We start from the raw sequence: 20244 nt of genomic DNA, 5'->3' as shown, positions 1-20244 counted from the left end.
TATTTCTATTTGAACTAAGAAACTAAATAGATTGGGATTTTTTTTTTTTTTGCATATAGGGATAGTATTTTTTGCAATCTGAGCTCTCACAACAAATTATCCAAACATAGGCACCAAAGAGCAAACAGACTATATTGCGGAACTCATTATCCAAACTCAGAAACCAAGTACCATTCATACATTTACATTAACCATGCTGCAAACACTAAAACTTGAGCTGACAGTGTTTCTTTACATCAGTGTATTAAAGCTTAGAATTGACATTCAAAGTTCAATGACTACAATGCAAAAATGGATACTGCTCCCCGTATAAGTAGACCGTTTTCATCAACAGTGCTAAATATATGGTTTTGTTCTCTATATGCTCACCTATCTCTATGTAATTCATGCTCTCTAATCCATACCAACAAACAAAACATAATTCAGAATACATTTTTTCGAAGCTCTCTAAAAATGAGAATTCTTTTGACTTTTTAAAGGAAGACTACATTTTCACACTTACTTAATATTTAATTTTTACAGTCTAACCCCTCTGTCACCAATTAGAAGACTGAAAGTCATGCATCGTACAAGTTAAGTGAGTCGAGCACAATCATAATCAGCAAATCAGTTGAGCATAATCAAATCAGCATGTATCAGGAAATGATACAAAAACCCTTCAATTTCTAACTTCTAATACTTGAATGAAAAGCCATTCCCCAAAGGCAAAATATGGTTTTGTGTGTAGAAGAAACGGTAGTGTGGAATAGGATTTAGTACCAAGTATGTTTTAAACAAGTTTTCACTCATTTTTCCCTTCATGACTTTACCACTCCACAAGTCTTTGTTGATTCCATTGAGAAACACAGAATTAAAAAAATAAACTAATATAGGACAGTGTCATATGATGGTGATGATGATGATAATGAGAAAGCCAAACATACTTAATGATCATAATGTAACATATAAATTGTACCATTATACCATCTCATTTGATTCTCACAAAATATCTGTACAGTAGAAAAATAAGATCATACCTCTACTACTGGCAATATTGAAATTTAGATAATTCTGAAACTCCTACAAAAATACTTATGAATTCTACTTTTTTAAATATTTTTTATTATATTATGTTAGTCACCATACAGTACATCCCTGGTTTTTGACATAAAGTTCGATGATTCATTAGCTGCATATAACACCCAGTGGACCATGCAATATGTGCCCTCCTTACTACCTACCCATCGCCAGCCTATCCCATTCCCCCACCTCTCTCCCCTCCAAAGCCCTCAGTTTGTTTCTCAGAGTCCATAATCTCTCATGCTTCACTCCCCCTTCTGATTACCCCCTCTTTCTTTATCCCTTTCTTCTCCTACCTATCTTCCTACTTCTTATGTTCCATAGATGACAGAAACCATATGATAATTGTGTTTCACTGCTTGACTTATTTCACTTAGCATTATCTCCTCCAGTGCCATCCATGTTGCAGCAAATGTTGAGAAATCGTTTTTTGATGGCTGAATAATATTCCATTGTATATATGGACCACATCTTCTTAATCCAGTCATCTGTTGAAGGGCATCTCAGCTCCTTCCATGGTTTAGCTATTGTGGACAGAGCTGCCATGAACATTGGGGTGTATATGGCCCTTCTCTTCACTACGTATGTATCTAAATACCCAGTAGTGAATGGCTGGGTCATAGGGTAGCTCAATTTTTAACTTTTAAAGGACATCCACACTGTTTTCCAGAGTGGCTGTACCAACTTTGACATTCCCACCATTACAATGTAGGAGGGACCCCCCTTTCTCCAACATCCTCCCAACAATTGTTGCTTGCCTTTCATAATTTTTGCATTCTAACTGGTGTAAGGGGCATCTTAGTGTGGCTTTTGATTTGAATTTCCTGATGGCTGATGATTTTGAACATTTTTTCATGTGTCTGTTGCCATTTGTATGTCTTCATGTGGAAAAGTATCTGTTCATATATCTTCGCCATTTTTTGATTTCATTTCGTTTCCAGTGATATTGAGTTTATGAAGTTCTTTTAGATCTTGGATACCAGTCTTTTATCTAGTGTACATTTGCAAATATCTTCTCTCTAACTCCGGGGCTGCCTCTAGTTTTCTGACTGTCTTCTTGGCTGCAGCAGAAGCTTTTTAGTTCTTATGAAGTCCCAGCACATTCATTTTATCTTTTGCTTCTCTTGCCTTTGGAGATGTGCTATGGGAAAATGATTGCTGTGGCTGAGGTCATAGAGGTTGCTGCCATGCTCTCCTCTAGGACTTTGGGCTAGGATTCCTGTCTCAAATCAAGCTTCTTCATCCATTTAGATTTATCTTTAGTGTGGTGGAGAAAGTGGCTCACAGTTTCGCTTCTTTGCATTATCAGCTGTCCAATTTTCCGCAGCTACATTTATTGAAGAGATCATGTCTTTTTCCCACCGGATGTTTTCCTGCTTTGTCGAAAAATTAGTAGCCAAGAGCCGAGGTCCATTTCTGTTTCTCTTTTATGTTCCATTGGTCTATGTGTCTGCTTTTGTTCCAGTACCATGCTGTCTTTGGTGATCAGCAGCTTTGTAGTACAGCTTGAATCTGAGCATTGTGATGCCCCCAGCTTTTCATTTCCTTTTAATAATTCCTTATGATCTAGAGGCCTTTTCTGGTTCCACAAAATTAAGGGCTATTTGTTTCCAGTTCTTTGAAAAATATTGGTATTTTATCGGGATGCATTGGAGCTGTAGATTGGTTGGTTAGCATGGACATTTTTAAATGTTAATTTTCATCCATGAGCATGGAATATTTTGCCATCTTTTTGTGTCTTCTTCAATGTCTTTCAAGAGTGATTTGTAGTTTCTAGAATATAGATCCTTTACATCTCTGGTTAAGTTAATTCCGAGATAACGTATGATTTTTGGTGCTATTGTAAATGGGATGGATTCCCTAATATCTCTTTCTTCTGTCTCATTATTCGTAGAAATGCAACTGATTTCTGAGCGTTGATTTTGTATCCCGCCACATTACTGAATTATGAACTGAACTCTATAACTTGGGAGTGGATTCTTTTGGGTTTTCCATATAGAGTATCATGTCATCTGTGCAGAGAGACAGTTTGACTTCTTCTTTGCCGATTTGGAAACCTTTTATCCCTTTTTGTTTTCTGATTGTTATTGCAAGGACTTCTAGTACTATGTTGAATAATGGAGAGAGTGGGCATCCTTGTCGTGTTCCTGATCTTAAGGGAAAGGCTTCCAGCTTTTCCCCATTGAGAATGATCTTTGCTGTAGGCTTTTCATAGATGGTTTTTATGAGATTGAGGAATGTGCCCTCTATCCCTACACTCTGAAGGGTTTTAATCAGGAAAGGATACTGTATTTTGTCAAATGCTTTTTCTGCATCTATTGAGAGGATCATATGATTCTTGGCTTTTTCTTGTTGATATGATCTATCACACTGATAGATTTGTGAATGTTGAACCACCTTTGCATCCCAGGGATGAATCCCACTTTGTCATGGTGGATAATCCTTTTAATGTACTGTTGGATTCTGTTAGCCAGGATCTTGCTTATGAATTCTAGACATATTCTTTAAAATAAATAAATGAACTCATGGCATCTAAAACAGATGCTCTGAGAGAGGGAAACTGATGGAAACTGACTGCAGTTCATGAAAATGATGGGCAGTACGCTTGGCCATTAGGGGAAACTTCTGTCTTGCAAGAGCATTAGGCAGAATTGAATTTTTTTTTTGATCTGGACTCTCAAAATGTATACAGAAGGGGGTACTATGAAGTACAAGGAAAAGACCAAACTACCCTTGCTGGTCTAGCCTATGGATAGAAAAATTGCTTCCTCTTGGAAATTATAACCATGGGATTGCTCACATATGAGTTTGGAGTCTGTATTTATACTCTCTGCACAATCAGAAGAGTTTTAACCTGAAAAATCAACATTAGCTATTGGGAACCCAGAGGGTCATTGAAATTCGGGGGTCATTTGGAGAACCAAATTTCAGGTGACCTTGACTGAATTGAGTCAAATTCACCAACACAAGAGGACCTATGTACATTGAACAGCAGTCAATTGAGCAAACAGCAGACTAACTTCCCACTCTCCTCTCAAATCAGTAATAAATCTATTGGATACACATTATAAAGCAAATATATTCAACATGACTAATGATACAAAACAAATATAAAAGGAGAAAATATTGCTATCATAAAAGAAAAGCCAGTGACTTCTGTTCCTCGGAAAAGGAGTAGAAACAATTTTCCATATTCCTCCTGCTAATATAATATCAATCACTGATTGGTATAAATTGATTTATATATAAAATATATATTGTAACACTCTGAAAGTTGGGGAGAAGAAGGTAGAATGCATAGGGACCCAAGAAATTATGTGACAGAAGATGCCAACAACTCAGGAACGCTAATGAGAATAGACCAAAAAAGTCCCCAACAAAATCCTGTTCATTCTACCCAAACAACCAGGAGAGGGGCTGCCTAGCAAGATAAAATATTTAAACAACAACTTCTCTACTTCAGCCAAACACCACAAAAGAATCTTTGGTCCCATCTCACCTATACCAGCAAAGGCCAAATGGGGAGCCTGGGCTCCTACTGCTGGCCAAGATGTAGCAAGCTACCCCAGCACCCCCACACACCTGAGGAGGTGTCAGAGAGGGCCAAGTATGGAACCTGAACTTTCATCTTTGTCAGACTGGAAACAGCAGCTCCTCCCATGGTGTAAGTGAGCAGCAGTGACAACACAAGAGGCAATCCTCTCCTTCCTAGAAATCAGTGGAGGCCTAGTAAGGGTCCAGAGCTCTCCTTCCCTCCCAGTGGTAACAAGAAGTGTCCTCACCTCCCTTTGTGTGCTGACAGAAGCAGAGTTGGGAAACAAGACTTCTACACCCACGTGGCAGGAACAAAGGGGTATTCCCCTGTCTTCACCTGTCAGAAAAATGTAAAAACAAGCCAACTAAGACAGAAAGTTGAAATAAGGTTCAGAGTCTTAAAATATAATACACATAATGTTGAGATTCCAATTAAAAATCATTAATCAGGGGGGTCTGGGTGGCGCAGTCGTTAAGCGTCTGCCTCAGCTCAGGGCGTGATCCCAGTGTTCTGGGATTGAGCCCCACATCAGGCTCTTCTGCTGGGAGCCTGCTTCTTCCTCTCCCACTCCCCCTGCTTGTGTTCCCTCTCTCGCTGGCTGTCTCTTTCAAATAAATAAATAAAATCTTTTAAAAAATCATTAATCATACAAAGTAGAAAAATCTCAACTTCAAAGAAAACTGAAAATGAATAGATGCCAACAACAAGGGGATAGTCATGTTAGAATTATCCAGATTTTAAAGAAGCTATCCTAAAAATGCTTCAATGAGCAATTATGAATGCATTTTTAAAAATGATAAAAAATTCAACATCTCAGCAAATAACAGATTACAAAGTCTTACCAAATAAATAGAAGTACAAAAAGAACCAAATGTAAAACAAAAAATATAAATATAAATCAAATGTAATTGATTATTAATGATTACCAAAAGTAAATTTTTAAAAAACCACCCAAATTCAATGGATGGGCTCACCAGCAGAATGCAAGAGACAAAGGAATCAGTGAACTGAAATGCAGAATAGAAATTTCCCATTTTGAACAATAGAGAGAGTAGATTAAACAGATCACTCTACTCTGAAAGAGATAGAAAATACTTCTTCCTACCTTAATGAAAGGGGAAAGATATTAATATTGACTTCTTAGGCATGTTAAAATTGTGAGGGCAGCCACTGAAGGAAAAATAAAATATATGATTTTCAAACTAGTAAAGGAAACAAAAGTGAGACAAAACTTGACTCACTTAATAGAAGGCAAGAATGAAATAGAAAAGAAACACAGTAAAACAAAGCATAGTAGTGAAAATAAACGCAAGTAGGAGAGAGAATTGAGACTTAATTTACCTTAGAAATGTAACCTAGGTCACTTCCTATTGATGGGCATACTTCTGACTGAACCAAGTTCTTCTGGGTTCTGTAAATGAGAAAGACCACTATTGATACTTTTCACCACTGTTGAAAATAGGCATTTCACAGAAGAAAACTACATGTATAATTAATTTGTGAAGCAAATTTGAACTCATTAATAACCACAGAAAAGCCAATAATAACCACAATAATATATCTGTGAACATCTGCCTAATTGGAAAAAAAAATCAATACATTTTATGTTATGGCCAAAGAAGGACAATCTCAAAAGGGCTCAAACTCAAGGAGAAAGCTTGGCTTCTCTCACAGCTTAGTAAAGAAGTTCAGTCACTGGTTGGGTCAGGTGAGACCTGATCTTGAACTGCTGCGCAACGTTAGGCCACCCATTGTGCAGGTGGGGAAACAGGTAATCAGCAACTGGTAAGGTGTGTGTGCACAAGGCCTCTGGGTTCTAACATGGGCAAAAGCCTTTCAGAGTGGGGAGCTCTGGTTTCTGTGTGGAGAGTGCTGTGGAAAGGTTATCACCAGAATGGAGTCTGCAAGGTCAGAGAGGGACTGCATTTTGGGTCAGTGTCTGGGATGTCCATTGGATGTCCTCACACACACCACTGACCTCAGCACATGCCTGAACTGGTAGGAGAGTCTCTTCATCTTGCAATGTGCCACTAGGTCCCTCCTCTGAGAAAGGTTGATATCATGGTCACTTTAAAGAAGATATACTTAAAGGAATTCTCATCACAGGACATATAATAACGGGTGAATTCAGAGCTGAGAAGCGATATACAGATAAATAAAACTAAGTGCAAATGTGTGAAACCATTTTGTAGCATAATTTCAAAACATCTAGTAATGCTGAAGATTTGTATCCTTTATGACTTAGCAATTATTCTGCTAGGAATACATTCTGGAGAACCTCTAGCACATACTTATTCACACAAATGTTCATTTTAACATTGTTTATAATACCAAGAACTGGAAACAAGCTGCGTGTCTATTCACAAAAAATGACAGATAAGCAATGTGGTCATACAATAAGAAAACTATAGCATTAAAATGAACTAAAACTATATGCATGACTGTTGATAACTGTCCCAAATAAATTATTTAGTGGAAAACAGCAAGTTGCAAAAGACTTAAATAGACGTGCAAATCCAAGCTATGTATTATTTCTTGGTGGATACATCCCTATGAATAAAACTATAAAAAAAAAGTCATGGGAAGGTTAAATATCAAACTCAGGTTAACTCTGAAAAACTGTTTGTGGGGCTATATAAGATACTCCAACTAACAACTGTAGGAGAGTTAAAAAAATCATTTTCCTTCTACCCATCCTAGGTTTATTGGCTAGGACCCTGTACATTAAACTAGCAAAAGACAGATAAATAAGAGAAAAACATGCGAGAGTTATTAACATGTGCATTGCACATACACAGGGAGTAACTCAAAGGGGTGGTTAGAATTTGGTCTTAAATGACATTTTAAAAGATCTATACATTTTATTTTATTTTTTGTCAAATTTTTATTTAAATTCTCGTGCAATGTTGTTTTCAGGAATAGAATTCAGTGATTTGTCACTAACATACAACACCCATGCTCAACACGACAAATGCCCTCCTTAATGCCCATCGCCCAATTGGTCCATCTCCCGCCCACCTCTCTTTATCAACCCTCAGTTTAGAACTATAAATTTTAAAGAAGTGACAAGACAAAGGAAAGGTCTCTGAGTTTCCAGAGCAGTAAATTGTGGAAAGGCAAATATATGGAGGAACTAATAAAAGATAAAGTCACTAGCCTTTTAGTAAGTTTTGTTAGATTCCTTTGGTTCCCTCTCTGCACTGAAAAGGATCTTGTCTGTGGTGATTAACTTCTGTCCTTCCTGGTGGAGAGGGGACAGGGGACACCATTACAAATATATGTCCTACTCTTAGGCAAATAGGTAGAAGGCAGAGAGCTTCTCTTGTAACTGCTTCTTCTCAGTTGCCTTCAGCCCCAAATGATTCAGATGCCAAAGTGGCATATTTTGGGGTAGGATATTCTAATATCTTTCACAATGTTTCATTCCTAATAAAAATAAAGGAAGTATGGCAAATCATTAAAATTTCACAAAGCTGTTATATTAGTCACCATACAGTATATAACAAAATAACAATTATAAAAAAATAAAAGTAAATAATTGAGTGATACTATAGTGGCAGATACATGTCATTATACATTTGTCAAAATTCATAAATTAATGTACAATACCCAAGAGTGAACCCTAATGTAATACATGGACTTTGGGTCATTAGGATGTGTCAGTGAAGGTTCATTAGTGGTAGCAAATGTACCTCTCTGGTAGGGACACTGATAATGGCTGTGTGTGTTGTCGGGGGAGAGCAAGGGGTATAGGGGAACTCTTGTACCTTCTGCTCAATTTTGCTGTGAAACTAAAACTGCTCTAAGTAATAACATTATACATAAAAAAATTCACAAAGCTGAATACTGTAAACAAAGGCATTAAGTTAATAGTTCTCTTTATTTTCTATATACTTGAAATATTTACAATCATTTTAGACAAGAGTAAACAGACTCAGAGAGTTAAGTCTTTGTCCAATAACTTATTCTTAGTTTTTGACAGAACTGAGAACATGAATCCATGTCCTCTAAGTGCTAATTAGTTACCCTTTCCTCCATGTCCACCACACATTCACACCATGTCCTTCCATTAAAGCCAAAGCATTTCTCATTTAGGCAAGAAGAATTCTCCCTAGAGTAGCTAGTTCAGTTGTATAGAATTCACAGAACATATTTTACTCTACACACTGTCCAAGGGTTAAATGACCCTGCCTTTTTCTCCTATGGTCCTTTTTGTAATTGTCAACAATGTGGGATGTTACTGACTTTGTTCCATTGGGAATATGTAGTGGAAGGTATTAATAATAATCCCCATTGGAAGATGAAACTAGGACATCTATTACTAGCTCTCCAAAGGTTCAATTGATCAATTAGATAAAACCACGGTACGACTCCAACTTGACAAAAAAAAAAAAAGCATCTATAAATATCACCACTTGAAAGAGATTAACCTCACAACAGAAAAACTGAAGAATTCAATTTACATCTCTGACATGCATTATATCAGGTAGGCTATATCCGAAAAACATACACATCAGAAACAAACTGTGTCCAGTTACATATTCAATTATTACACTGTGCCTTAGACAAGACCTATAAATGAGACAAAAACACATTAGAAGTCAAAGGAAGTGAATCAAGGTGAGGATGTCCATGCGTCTTAGCATGATTTAGAGAATTTGTGAGAAATCACATCCAGAGGTGGAGTTAGAGAATTTGTGAGAAATGATGTACAGAGGGGGAGTTATTACTCTTTGGAGATTATGACAAACTCTGTACTTAAAAAAATGCATTTGACACTGTAATCTATCACCTAAAGAAACTAAATAAAAATGCAAATCAAGGCTATATATCCCGTTGTAGATATATGCATATGCAGTAAAGCTATTTAAAAAAAAATCATGGGAATGATAAATACCAAACTCAGGTCATAGGCTTGTAGCTGTGTATCTTTGTATTAATGATTTATTTTACTTACTCTGCATTTCAAGTAGATCAGACAAAATTTACTTAATTTTATAGAATTAGAGGGAAAATTTCTTCTCTTTTAATTACTTTATTTCTATTATTTTTTAAAAAGTTGGTAAACAAAATATGGTTTACTTTTAATACAACAAATAACCCATTTTCTCTATGTTACGATTCAAAAGGATTATTTTACTCTCTTTGCTTTTGCTGGTTTTATGACTGGCACTGATTTTCATGACTTAAATACGAGCTTATATTAATAATGAGATAAAAATTCTTGTTCTACGTAGAAATGAAATTTATGTAAGTGGCTTATGATTTGCAGAGTTCGAGGTCTATTACAGAGTTCGAAGGTCTCTGTGCACAGCTAGATTATAAGGTGAAAAGATTGAATAAATGACAGATACAAAGTGAAATATATTTCAGTTAACACCAAAACACATTTGTGAAATATATTCCGTGCTCATCTGTATACCAATCCTGTGAAAGATCCGTAACAGGCATGAGAATACAAGGAGCACTGACTCTGGCAGGGGAAGAAGATCTACACAAAAACTCTTACTTTGGGAGAACTCATCATCTACATACAAGCAAAGTGATACAGCAACATTAGGAAAAGGAGAAATTTCAACATAAGCCTCTAGGAAGGCTTTTCGAGGAAATAGCATTTGCACTGGAATATATTATCTGTGAAGGGCATCAGAAAATGAATAGAAAATATCTACCAGCTTAATAAATGTTGAAGAATCTGGTTTTGTCTAGAGAGTAGCAAGGGGTATAAGTAAAACCAGACCATACTATATGCTTGGCTGTCATGTTAAGGACTTTAAATTTTACTAGTTTACTTCAAGGACTGATGCGATGTTACAAGTGGGAGAATGAGATCCAGGAAAAAGTAAGTTTACAACCTGGAAGAATAGGGACAGTTACATAGTGAAGAAAAGTTTAAAGGGAAAAAGAGCTGACCTGAGGAGAGAAATTGTGAGCTGTGGTCTGTTTGGATTACTGGAGTGTAGTGAGAAGTGGTGCTGCAAAATTCAATGTCATCACACAGTGGTGAATGAAATGCCTAAGGAAGACAGGGAACAAAGAGAAGAAGGGAGACTAAGGAGAACATAAAGTAAGAGAGAAAGACTACAAGGTGTGCAGAAGGGGATGGGACAAATCTGGAAACCTAGACTACGTCCTCAGTGGAAATCTATTCATAAGGGTCAGTACATGGATGAAGGAAAAATAATATAAATAATTAAATAATAAATTAATAATGTTAATTAAATAGATAATATAAAAATTTCAAGAGGAAGACCAGGAGTTGTTTCACTTAAAACAAAATTAGCTATCATAACCAGGTCTTTGAAAACCTTTGGTAAAAATAGTTTTTCTTATCGAGGTAGCAAAAGGCATAATTGAGTGTGGTAAGGTCTGAGCAGGTGGAAAACCAACTAAGGAAGGTAGAATTAGGAATTTTTTTTCTTTTGGCTTATTTCTGGAATGAGTCAGACTGAATCCTTTGTCAGTAGATGCAAATTAAACGACAGTGGGAGAGACTAAAAATGCAAGCTAAAGATGGCTTAACTCAGTGATTCTAAACTCAAGGTGACCCCTGCCCTCCCGGATACTTTGCAGTGTCTTAGATATATTTTGATTGTCACAACGGAGGTAAGTACTATTGGCATCTAGTGGGGAAGACCAGGGATGCTCCTAAACATTTTATAGTGCACAAGACTTCTTCCTAAGAGAATTATCCAACCCCAAACTTCCATAGTGCCCACGTTGAGAAACCTGGCTTAAATGAGGAACCAATACTTTATAATTGGTGGAAAGATGAGAACCAAGAGCATATACTGAGGAACTATTCCATTGTAAATGAATAGTGTAGATGGTATGGGTTCCACATCATTCAGATCTAAAACTACAGAATGTAGCCTCAGGGAGAGCTAGCCCTGAAGTCAAAGGTCTGGGTTCAAGTTCTAGTTCATTGACTTTCAGGTATGTAACTCTAGAGAAGTTACTTATGTTCTCTGTTACTCTGATTTCTTACTGCAAACGGGATTTTGTTTACCATGTAATATTATGGGGAAATTCAATTAATTTACATAAATTGCTTGGAGATTACTAAATTTATCTGATCCTTGGTTTTCTCCTCTGTAGCTCTGGAATAATAAATTATATAATCTACAGCATATTTCAGAAGCTTCTCCATTACTGCTCTCTTCTACACCATTATAGTAAGTACTGATTCATCATTGCTAGTGAATTCACTTGGTGAATCATCTTCATTTTTTACTCTGACTCCAGAGTCCACAAAAGGCGTATCTAAAATGTGGACTAAATGTGTTTTTCTGAACAGTCCAGTGAGAACATGAAATGGTTCTGTACTTGACGGCTTCCCTGTATGGAATGTAATTACATTGTTGGGGTGGACACTTTTTAGTTTTCCCTTCGTCCCTTCTGGGTTCTTTAGAATATCTCATAATTAAATTGACATAGGACGGTTAACAGGAGAAAAGGGAATTTAATTTTGTTTGCACAGGAAATCCATAAGAAAATGACACTCAAAAAAGTGACCAAAGCAGGAAGTTTTTATACCTTTTAGAAAAAGATACAATAAGTTTGTGAAAAACTGACAAGATAAAGATGTTTGGGCTTGAAGTATTAAATTAGTGAAGAAGTAATAATAGTTGTTTATACAGCCTTCTCAGCCCTAAACTCCCTACATCTGGTGATAAGAATGCCTTCTACCCTCTTGGTACAGGGAGGGTACCTTTCACCTGGCAGATTTATCTCCCGCTTTCAGGGGAACAAAGGAGACTCAGAGTGTTCTTCTTGCACTGCTGTTTCTCGAGTGGCTTTAATTGAAAATAATCAGTATGCCAAGGTGGTATATTTTGGGATGGTGCATTCTGCTCCCCTTCAACATCCACCTAAATGAATGGCTGTTGATCAAAGGATACAAAGTTTAGGATGCAAGATGAATAAGGTCTGCAGATCTAGTGTATAGCATGGTGACTTCAGCTAATAATACCATATTATACTCTTGAAATTTGCTAAGAGAGTGGATCTTAGTTGTTCTCACCAGAGGAAGGAAGGAAGGAAGGAAGGAAGGAAGGAAGGAAGGAAGGAAGGAAGGAAGGAAGGAAGGAAAGAAAGGAGGAAAGGAGGGAGGGAGGGAGGGGAAGAAGGAAGGAAACCATGTGAGGTAATGGATATGTTATTTAGCTTGATTGTTGTAAGCATTGCACAACGTATATGTATATCAAAACATCACATCAAAAACTAAGGATGTACTGTATGGTGACTAACATAATAAAAAATTATTAAAAACACAAAAAATCACATTGTTTTATTTGTCAATTATAACTCAATAAAGCTGGTGGGAAAAAATGAAAGACTAGGGGGTGTATCCTAGGGACTTAGGAAGACTGGCTTCATGTACAAAATAAACAGGCAATGAAAGATATTTGTGCCCTTACATGGGGTTAAGATTACATCACATCCAGATTCCTTACTAAAACTGTGGTCAAATTAATTGTCAGAACTAGTATGGTTTCCTAAAATAGAACTTCTTGAAAGCTTGTCTAGTTGGGCTGCATCCTTATAGGAAAATATAATGAGATGCAGGATTATTTTTTAGGATTATTAGGATTATTCTGATTCCCCCCAAAATGTATTTTTAGGAGCATGAGACATTTATAATTCAATCATTTTTATCTCTTTATCCCAAATCCCTACAACACCTATTCTTTCATCAGTTATAAAGATGTATTAATAAGGCCATTGATAATGATAAAGCAGGGAAGCATAAGTTGGCCTAAATCTAATTTTTCCAGTTTTATTGAGAAATAACTGACATACATCACTGTATATGTTTAAGGTATACAGCACGATGGTTTGATTTGCATATATTTTGAAATAATTATCACCATAGGTTTAGTTAATACCAACACCTGATAATACAATAAAAAGAAAAAGAAAAAAAAATTCTCCTTGTGAGAACTTTAGGGATCTATTCTCTTAACAATTTTCTGGCCTAAAACTAAATTTGATCTGCAAAGAAAACACATAAAGAAAATTTAGGTACTGTTCCTAAATAAACAAGCAGAAATGAGTTTTAGATAATTAAGGTAAAGTTATAATACGTATTTTAAGAAATTATACACATGAATCACTGACCGACTGGGTTGTTTAGCTACAGACCCGGTTAGTATCTAACAGTTTCTCTTTAGTAGGAATTGTCTAAATTGTGTATGATTCCTGCAATAGCAGTAAGGTAAAGTTTTGTTAATATGGGGGTATTTAACATATTAAGAACATCTATTGTGTTAGAATTACTCTGATAGAAGAATGTCATAAACTAACATTTTAAAACTTCAAAGCCTTCTGCAAAGTAGGCATTTTTACCACCTCTCATCTTTTTTGAAATGTGTAATTAAAGCTCAGAAAAAGTAGTCTAAAGTCAAACAATCAGTGTGACTTTACATCACACAATAAATGTTAAGCCATGCATATCTCTTGGAGAGTTAAAGAAATGTTATACTTCAAGATTTAGGACAATTAATGATGGAAAATGACTACAAGAACAACAGATGTAAATTATTTTTGCCAATCTACAAAGCCTATGGAGCTGGTTTTAAGTTACTCCTCTTGCCTTGTGATCATGAGTAAGCTCATGGATGAGCTTGTTTCCTACTGTGTAACAGATTACTAAGACTATCCAAAACTCAAGGGGTTCTAAGGAGAAGACAAAATTATTTAGTGTTATTTAGACATTGTCCTAAGCTCCTTCCTACTCTCCAGATATATTATCATGATCTCTTCAACATTTCTTATTCAGCAAATACACATTATATCTGGGATCTCAGAACCCTTTGCATTAAAAGTCTGTGGTTCAGAAATCTGATCCCTTCCTATGTCCCCTCCCTTAGGATTGTTACAGAGACCGACTGCAACCTGGATCCATGGATAAGGTCAATTCTTCAGTGGTGTCTGAATTTGTATTGCTGGGACTCTCTAGTTCCCAGGAACTCCAGCTTTTCTTTTTTGTTTTCTTCTCTGTGTTATATGTGGTCATTGTGCTGGGAAACCTTCTTATTATTGTCACAGTAACTTCTGACAACAGCCTACACTCCCCCATGTACTTCCTCCTGGGAAATCTCTCCTTTGTGGACATCTGTCAGTCTTCTTTTGCTACCCCTAAGATGATTGCAGATTTTCTGACTGAACATAAGACCATCTCCTTCAGTGGCTGCATTGCCCAGATATTCTTCATTCACCTTTTTACTGGAGGAGAGATGGTACTACTCGTCTCCATGGCCTACGACAGATACGTAGCCATATGTAAACCCCTACACTATGTAGTCATCATGAGTCGAAGGACGTGCACTGTCCTTGTAATGGTCTCTTGGGCTGTGGGCTTGGTGCACACATTAAGCCAGTTATCATTTATCATGAACCTGCCTTTTTGTGGACCCAATGTAGTATACAGCTTTTTTTGTGACCTTCCTCGAGTGACCAAACTTGCCTGCCTGGACTCTTACATCATTGAAATACTAATTGTAGTCAATAGTGGAATCCTTTCCCTAAGTACGTTCTCTCTCTTGGTTGGCTCTTACATCATTATTCTTGTCACTGTCTGGCTTAAGTCTTCTGCTGCAATGGCCAAGGCATTTTCTACATTGGCTGCCCATATCACCGTAGTAATATTGTTCTTTGGACCTTACATCTTTATCTATGTGCGGTCCTTTACCACTTACCCTGTGGATAAACTTCTTGCCGTATTTTACACTGTTTTCACCCCCATTCTAAACCCCATTATTTATGCACTAAGGAACAAGAGATATGAAGGCTGCCATGAGGAAGATTATCTGAGGCCCAAGAAAATTTCTGAAATTCCACTAGTGAGGAATTCCCTTTATTAAGGCACAATTCCTTCAAATTCTTCAAATTGATACTCTGTCTATAAATATTTCAATGTGTTCTTGTGCCATATCTCAACTATGGTGGAAGTGATGAAGATGATGATATAGAGAATATCTAATGGATATTAACTAGTCCCTTCCCAGGTATCACCTAAGCAAAAGCTAAATATCAAAAATATGGAAAAATATATGATTACTGGTTCTGGAAATAAAATAACAGAATGACTATATGTGGACAGTATCAATACTTTCACTGCTTTAGTTGCAGGTAAATATGAAAATGATAGGGAAAAAAAAAGGAGCACCTGATTCTTTGGTGAGCATACATTTAGACATTTTTCCTGATCTTGGGAGTTTCCTAATCTTTATTACTGAAAAAGCTATATAGATGAATAATATTTAAGAATGTGAAACTGAATTTTCCCAACCAGAAGATAGCCATTCCACCAATTTAAGTGTGTAGACTTAAGTGAGATTCTTAAATTATGAAATCCCTTCCCTAACATCAATTATGCCTATCCTATGTTGTTTTCCAATAACTAATAATGTTTTACAATGAATTATACATCATAGGAGCTTGCATTTCAAATATTTCACTTAATGGTCTTTCTATGATCAGTTAAGATCATTTCAGTTTCCTCTGCAAACACTAAGTTTTTAGTCTATGCTATAAGTAGCTACGCAATAGTCTGCATTTGGACCAAACATGGAGTTCTTTGGATATATGATAATGTTCTATGAATCAATGATAAACATACAATCCAACAGCAACCTGGGCCCAGAAGGACCTCTGGATCTCTACCCTGAACTCTAGGGACTGTTAGGGGATTTATTAATGTTGATGAAGATTTTTAAGTGGGTTTTTTTTTTCTGGATGCTTCTCAAATTTTATTTTATTTATATATTTTTTAATTTAAGTTCAATTAGCCAACATATAGTACATCATTAGTTTTTGGTGTAGTGTTCAATGATTCATTAGTAGTTTTTATTTCCCAAACTCCTCAATTCATAAAAGGTGATTAGACAAACATAAATATTACCCTCTCCTTTATGCTGAGGATAAAAACATTAATTTTGCTTTTTGTTGTTTGCCTTCTTATCTTCCCAATTATATCTCATCTTTTCTGAATCCAACCGTAATAAAGCATCATTAAGTAAAATATTGAAAAAACCTTGGGAATTTCCTCTTCTCCCCCCACCCTCCCACTCAATTTTTACCCTCTCCCTAGCTTTCTAGTTCTTCTGACAGCTGATATTCTTTGCTCTTTTCTACTCTCAAAGCTTACCTTTCAGTAAGTGTAGCATAACAGTAATTTATACTTCAGTGTAAATTTAAATCCATCAGTTAATTTTTCCAGGAATACATACACGTTCATTTCTTTCTATTTTTAGGATATAACTCTATCAGTAGTGAGAGGGGAGAGTTAGCAGCTTAGATCTGAAACAGGGTCAGAAAGAAGAGATCTTACCAATGTTTCCTGACTCTATACCATGCAGGCTGCCTTGTATTCTGTTCAGGGAATGAGGTCCAGCCTTATGATTCCCCTTCTTCTTGAATAAAGGACTGTATGATTTTCTCTTAATCAGCCTATAGTACCAAAGTATTAGGGAGGCAGAATTCATTAAAAAGCTTATTAATTTCATTCTTTTCTCAATGCTAGGTGATTTGATTACCCTAATATGAAACTAAGCCTTCTTGTTAGGTCTTTTATTAAAATGTTATGTTAAATATAGTAAACAATGTGAATGAATGTGTTAAGAAATTCAAAAAGTATGTAATCTGGTTAACTGGACCAGTTATTAGCTACTCAAGACTCATAACATTCTTTGGCTATTAAATTCTTTTGAAAATATGATAAACATCATAGCTCTCCTTCCCAAACAACAGCATAAACAATTAAACATAAGATTGAATATGCATTAATATTTTACTTCAGAAACTGATCTGGTTTTCAGTTTAAAAAAATGACAGTAGAGTGAACTTTAGCAAGGAAAAGTATATGCTGTCTATGATATTGAATTAATCTTAAACTTTTATCTTACTGGAATCCTTGAAATATAATGAGTATTAAGAAATGGAGTCTGGGGGCACCTGGGTGGCTCAGTCGGTTAAGCATCACACTCTTGCTTTTGGCTCAGGTCATGATCTCAGAGTCCTGGGAGCCAGCTCAGCCTGGAGTCTGCTTCTCTCCCTCTCCTGCTGCCCTTTCCCCACTCACATGTGCTCTCTCTCTCCCTCTCTCTCTCTAATAAATAAGTCTTAAAAAAAAAAAAAAAGAAATGGAGTCTGAACTTCCATAGCTAATATTTACAGAAGAGGAAATGTTTGAATCAGAGAACTCTAAATTTTCCCAAATTCTTCGGATTTTTTCACATGGCATCACTTATGTTCCTTACAAACAAACAAATTATTTTGCAAGATCTCCTTCAAGAACAGATGAAGTGCTATTTATATTTCAGTGAAGTTCTTCCAAAGAATGCCTAGAAAGCCAGCAAGTTTTCTTGTAATAGAAAACAACACATTTTATTCTTAATTCTTGGTATAATATCTTGACAAGCTGGATATTCAAAGTCCTACATTTTACATGTTAACAAAATTGACTACTTTCCTGGATACAATTTCAGAGCTATTAGAAGAATTTCGAGCTAATGCACACCAGGAAAAAGAGCAATGATCACAATAATGTGTGGAGTTTCCTCTCATCAAAAGGGTAACAAGAACAGGTAGGTAGGTTGCTGAAAATAAAATACTCCACTTAATAAAGAAGAATCATATTTTTTCCTTTGTATATTTCTTGACAAAGAAGCTCTATAGATTATCAATCTGTTGTTTCTTGACATCAAGTCCACCTTTCATTGGAGTGCTTTGTGTTACCAGACCTGGACTCAAACCTTTCACCTTTGTCATGAGAGGATGCTGGAAGAACACTACAGAAAAAAGAGGCTTTTCTTTCCACTTCCAGTGTCCTTAATCTCTTTCTCCTACAGTGCAGCTGCCATGGGACACCAGTGGCACTCACCCTCCAGCAAGCTGTGGTGCCAGTCTCAGCCTTAAATTTCCTGCTCCTCATTCCCTCCATCTTGGACCAGCTTCGTTCTTATCCAGAGGCCTATTCATAAGTTCTCCAGAGAGTTCTGAAATGCACCCTCGAGAATGGGATCCCCCTTCCAAGTTCATTCCTTCCTGGGGTTCTCTCCTTCAGCCCGACTGCATTATTTGGAGTTCTCTTTCATCCTTTTTTTGTACTCTCTACTACCAGTTGCTAAGTCTTCATAATCAACACTTCTTGTTCAAAATACCAGTATAGTTTCTGTCTCCTGACTGCACTCTGACAGATACAGAAACATTTAAGTATTTAGAAGATATTGAAAAATCAGAAGCATCTAAAAGTGGTTGATAAAATATGACACATAATGAGGAAACTCAGGAGCTGTGTGAACCAAAAAATGTTAGCTGTTTCATCTGTTTATATACTGAAGCAAAATTTATCCACAGCATATTTCAAAATATGCAAAATCCTAGCATCTATGAAGTGTATGATATCATTTGCAAACTAGATTTTTTCTCTTGTAATACAACAAATGAGTATTTACTAACTTAAAAAATAAAAATAAAATAAAATTCCATTCTCTGCTCCAAGCCAGTGTGACTATTTCCATAGCAAAGGCTTGTTTTTGTTTTTGCTCATTGGCTTTTCCCCAATCATTCATGGACTTTTTTTTTCCTTTTTAATGTGATAGGAAACCTTGTAGAGTACTCAAGAAATAGGAAAAATGGAGAATTCAAGTGTATGTAACACTGAATCCTTAAAGTTTGTACTAAAGTTTTAATCATCAGTCTGCTTTTCATGAAAAGATCCTGCTGATCAGACAACAAAAAAGAATAAAAGGTATTCAAATTGGCAAAGAAGAAGTCAAACTCTCTCTCTTCACAGATGACATAATACTTTATATGGAAAACCCAAAAGACTCCACCCCCTACATTACTAGAACTCAGACAACAAAATCAATGCTCAGAAATAAGCTGCATTTTGGGGCACCTGGGTGGCACAGCGGTTAAGCGTCTGCCTTTGGCTCAGGGCGTGATCCTGGCGTTATGGGATCGAGCCCCACATCAGGCTCCTCTGCTATGAGCCTGCTTCTTCCTCTCCCACTCCCCCTGCCTGTGTTCCCTCTCTCACTGGCTGTCTCTATCTCTGTCAAATAAATAAATAAAATATTTTAAAAAATAAATAAATAAATCAGCTGCATTTCTACACATGAACAATGAGACTGAAGAAAGAGAAATTAGGGAATTGATTCCATTTACAATAGCACCAAAAACCATACGATATCTTGGAATAAACTTAACCGGAAAGGTAAAGGATCTATACTCTAGAAACTACAGAATACTAATGAAAGACATTGAAGAAGACACAAAAAGATGGAAAAACATTCCATGCTCATGGATCAGAAGAATAAACATAGTTAAAATGTCTATGTTACCCAGAGCAATCAATACTTTCAACGCCATCCCGATCAAAATACCAATGACATTTTTCAAAGAACTGGGACAAACAATCCTAAAATTTGCGTGGAACCAGAAAAGACCCCGAATCGCTATGGAAATGTTGAAAAAGAAAAACAAAGCTGGGGGCATCACGTTGCCTGATTTCAAGCTATACTACAAAGCTGTGATCACCAAGACAGTATGGTACTGGCACAAAAACAGACACAGATAAATGGAACAGAATAGAGAGCCCAGATATGGACCCTCTACTTTATGGTCAACTAATCTTTGACAAA

At 36.3% G+C, this 20244-nt stretch overlaps 1 protein-coding gene across 1 annotated transcript; it reads left to right on the top strand.

Moving 5' to 3' along the window:
* The first annotated feature begins 14499 nt into the window (after positions 1-14499).
* On the top strand, positions 14500-15459 carry LOC103681132 (olfactory receptor 4K5-like). Its single transcript, XM_008710648.2, has one exon. It carries the CDS (start codon positions 14500-14502, stop codon positions 15457-15459), a length of 960 nt encoding a protein of 319 aa, XP_008708870.2.
* The last annotated feature ends 4785 nt before the right edge of the window (positions 15460-20244 follow it).

The sequence above is a fragment of the Ursus maritimus genome, unplaced genomic scaffold, assembly GCF_017311325.1.
Source record: "Ursus maritimus isolate PB19 unplaced genomic scaffold, ASM1731132v1 scaffold_71, whole genome shotgun sequence".
Taxonomy (NCBI): domain Eukaryota; kingdom Metazoa; phylum Chordata; class Mammalia; order Carnivora; family Ursidae; genus Ursus; species Ursus maritimus.
The sequence above is the reverse complement of the archived record's forward strand: the minus strand, read 5'-3'. Positions and strand labels throughout refer to the sequence as shown.

Excerpts from the sequence above, each read along its gene's own strand:
- LOC103681132 (XM_008710648.2), top strand. The coding sequence starts at position 14,500 with ATGGATAAGGTCAATTCTTCAGTGGTGTCTGAATTTGTATTGCTGGGA.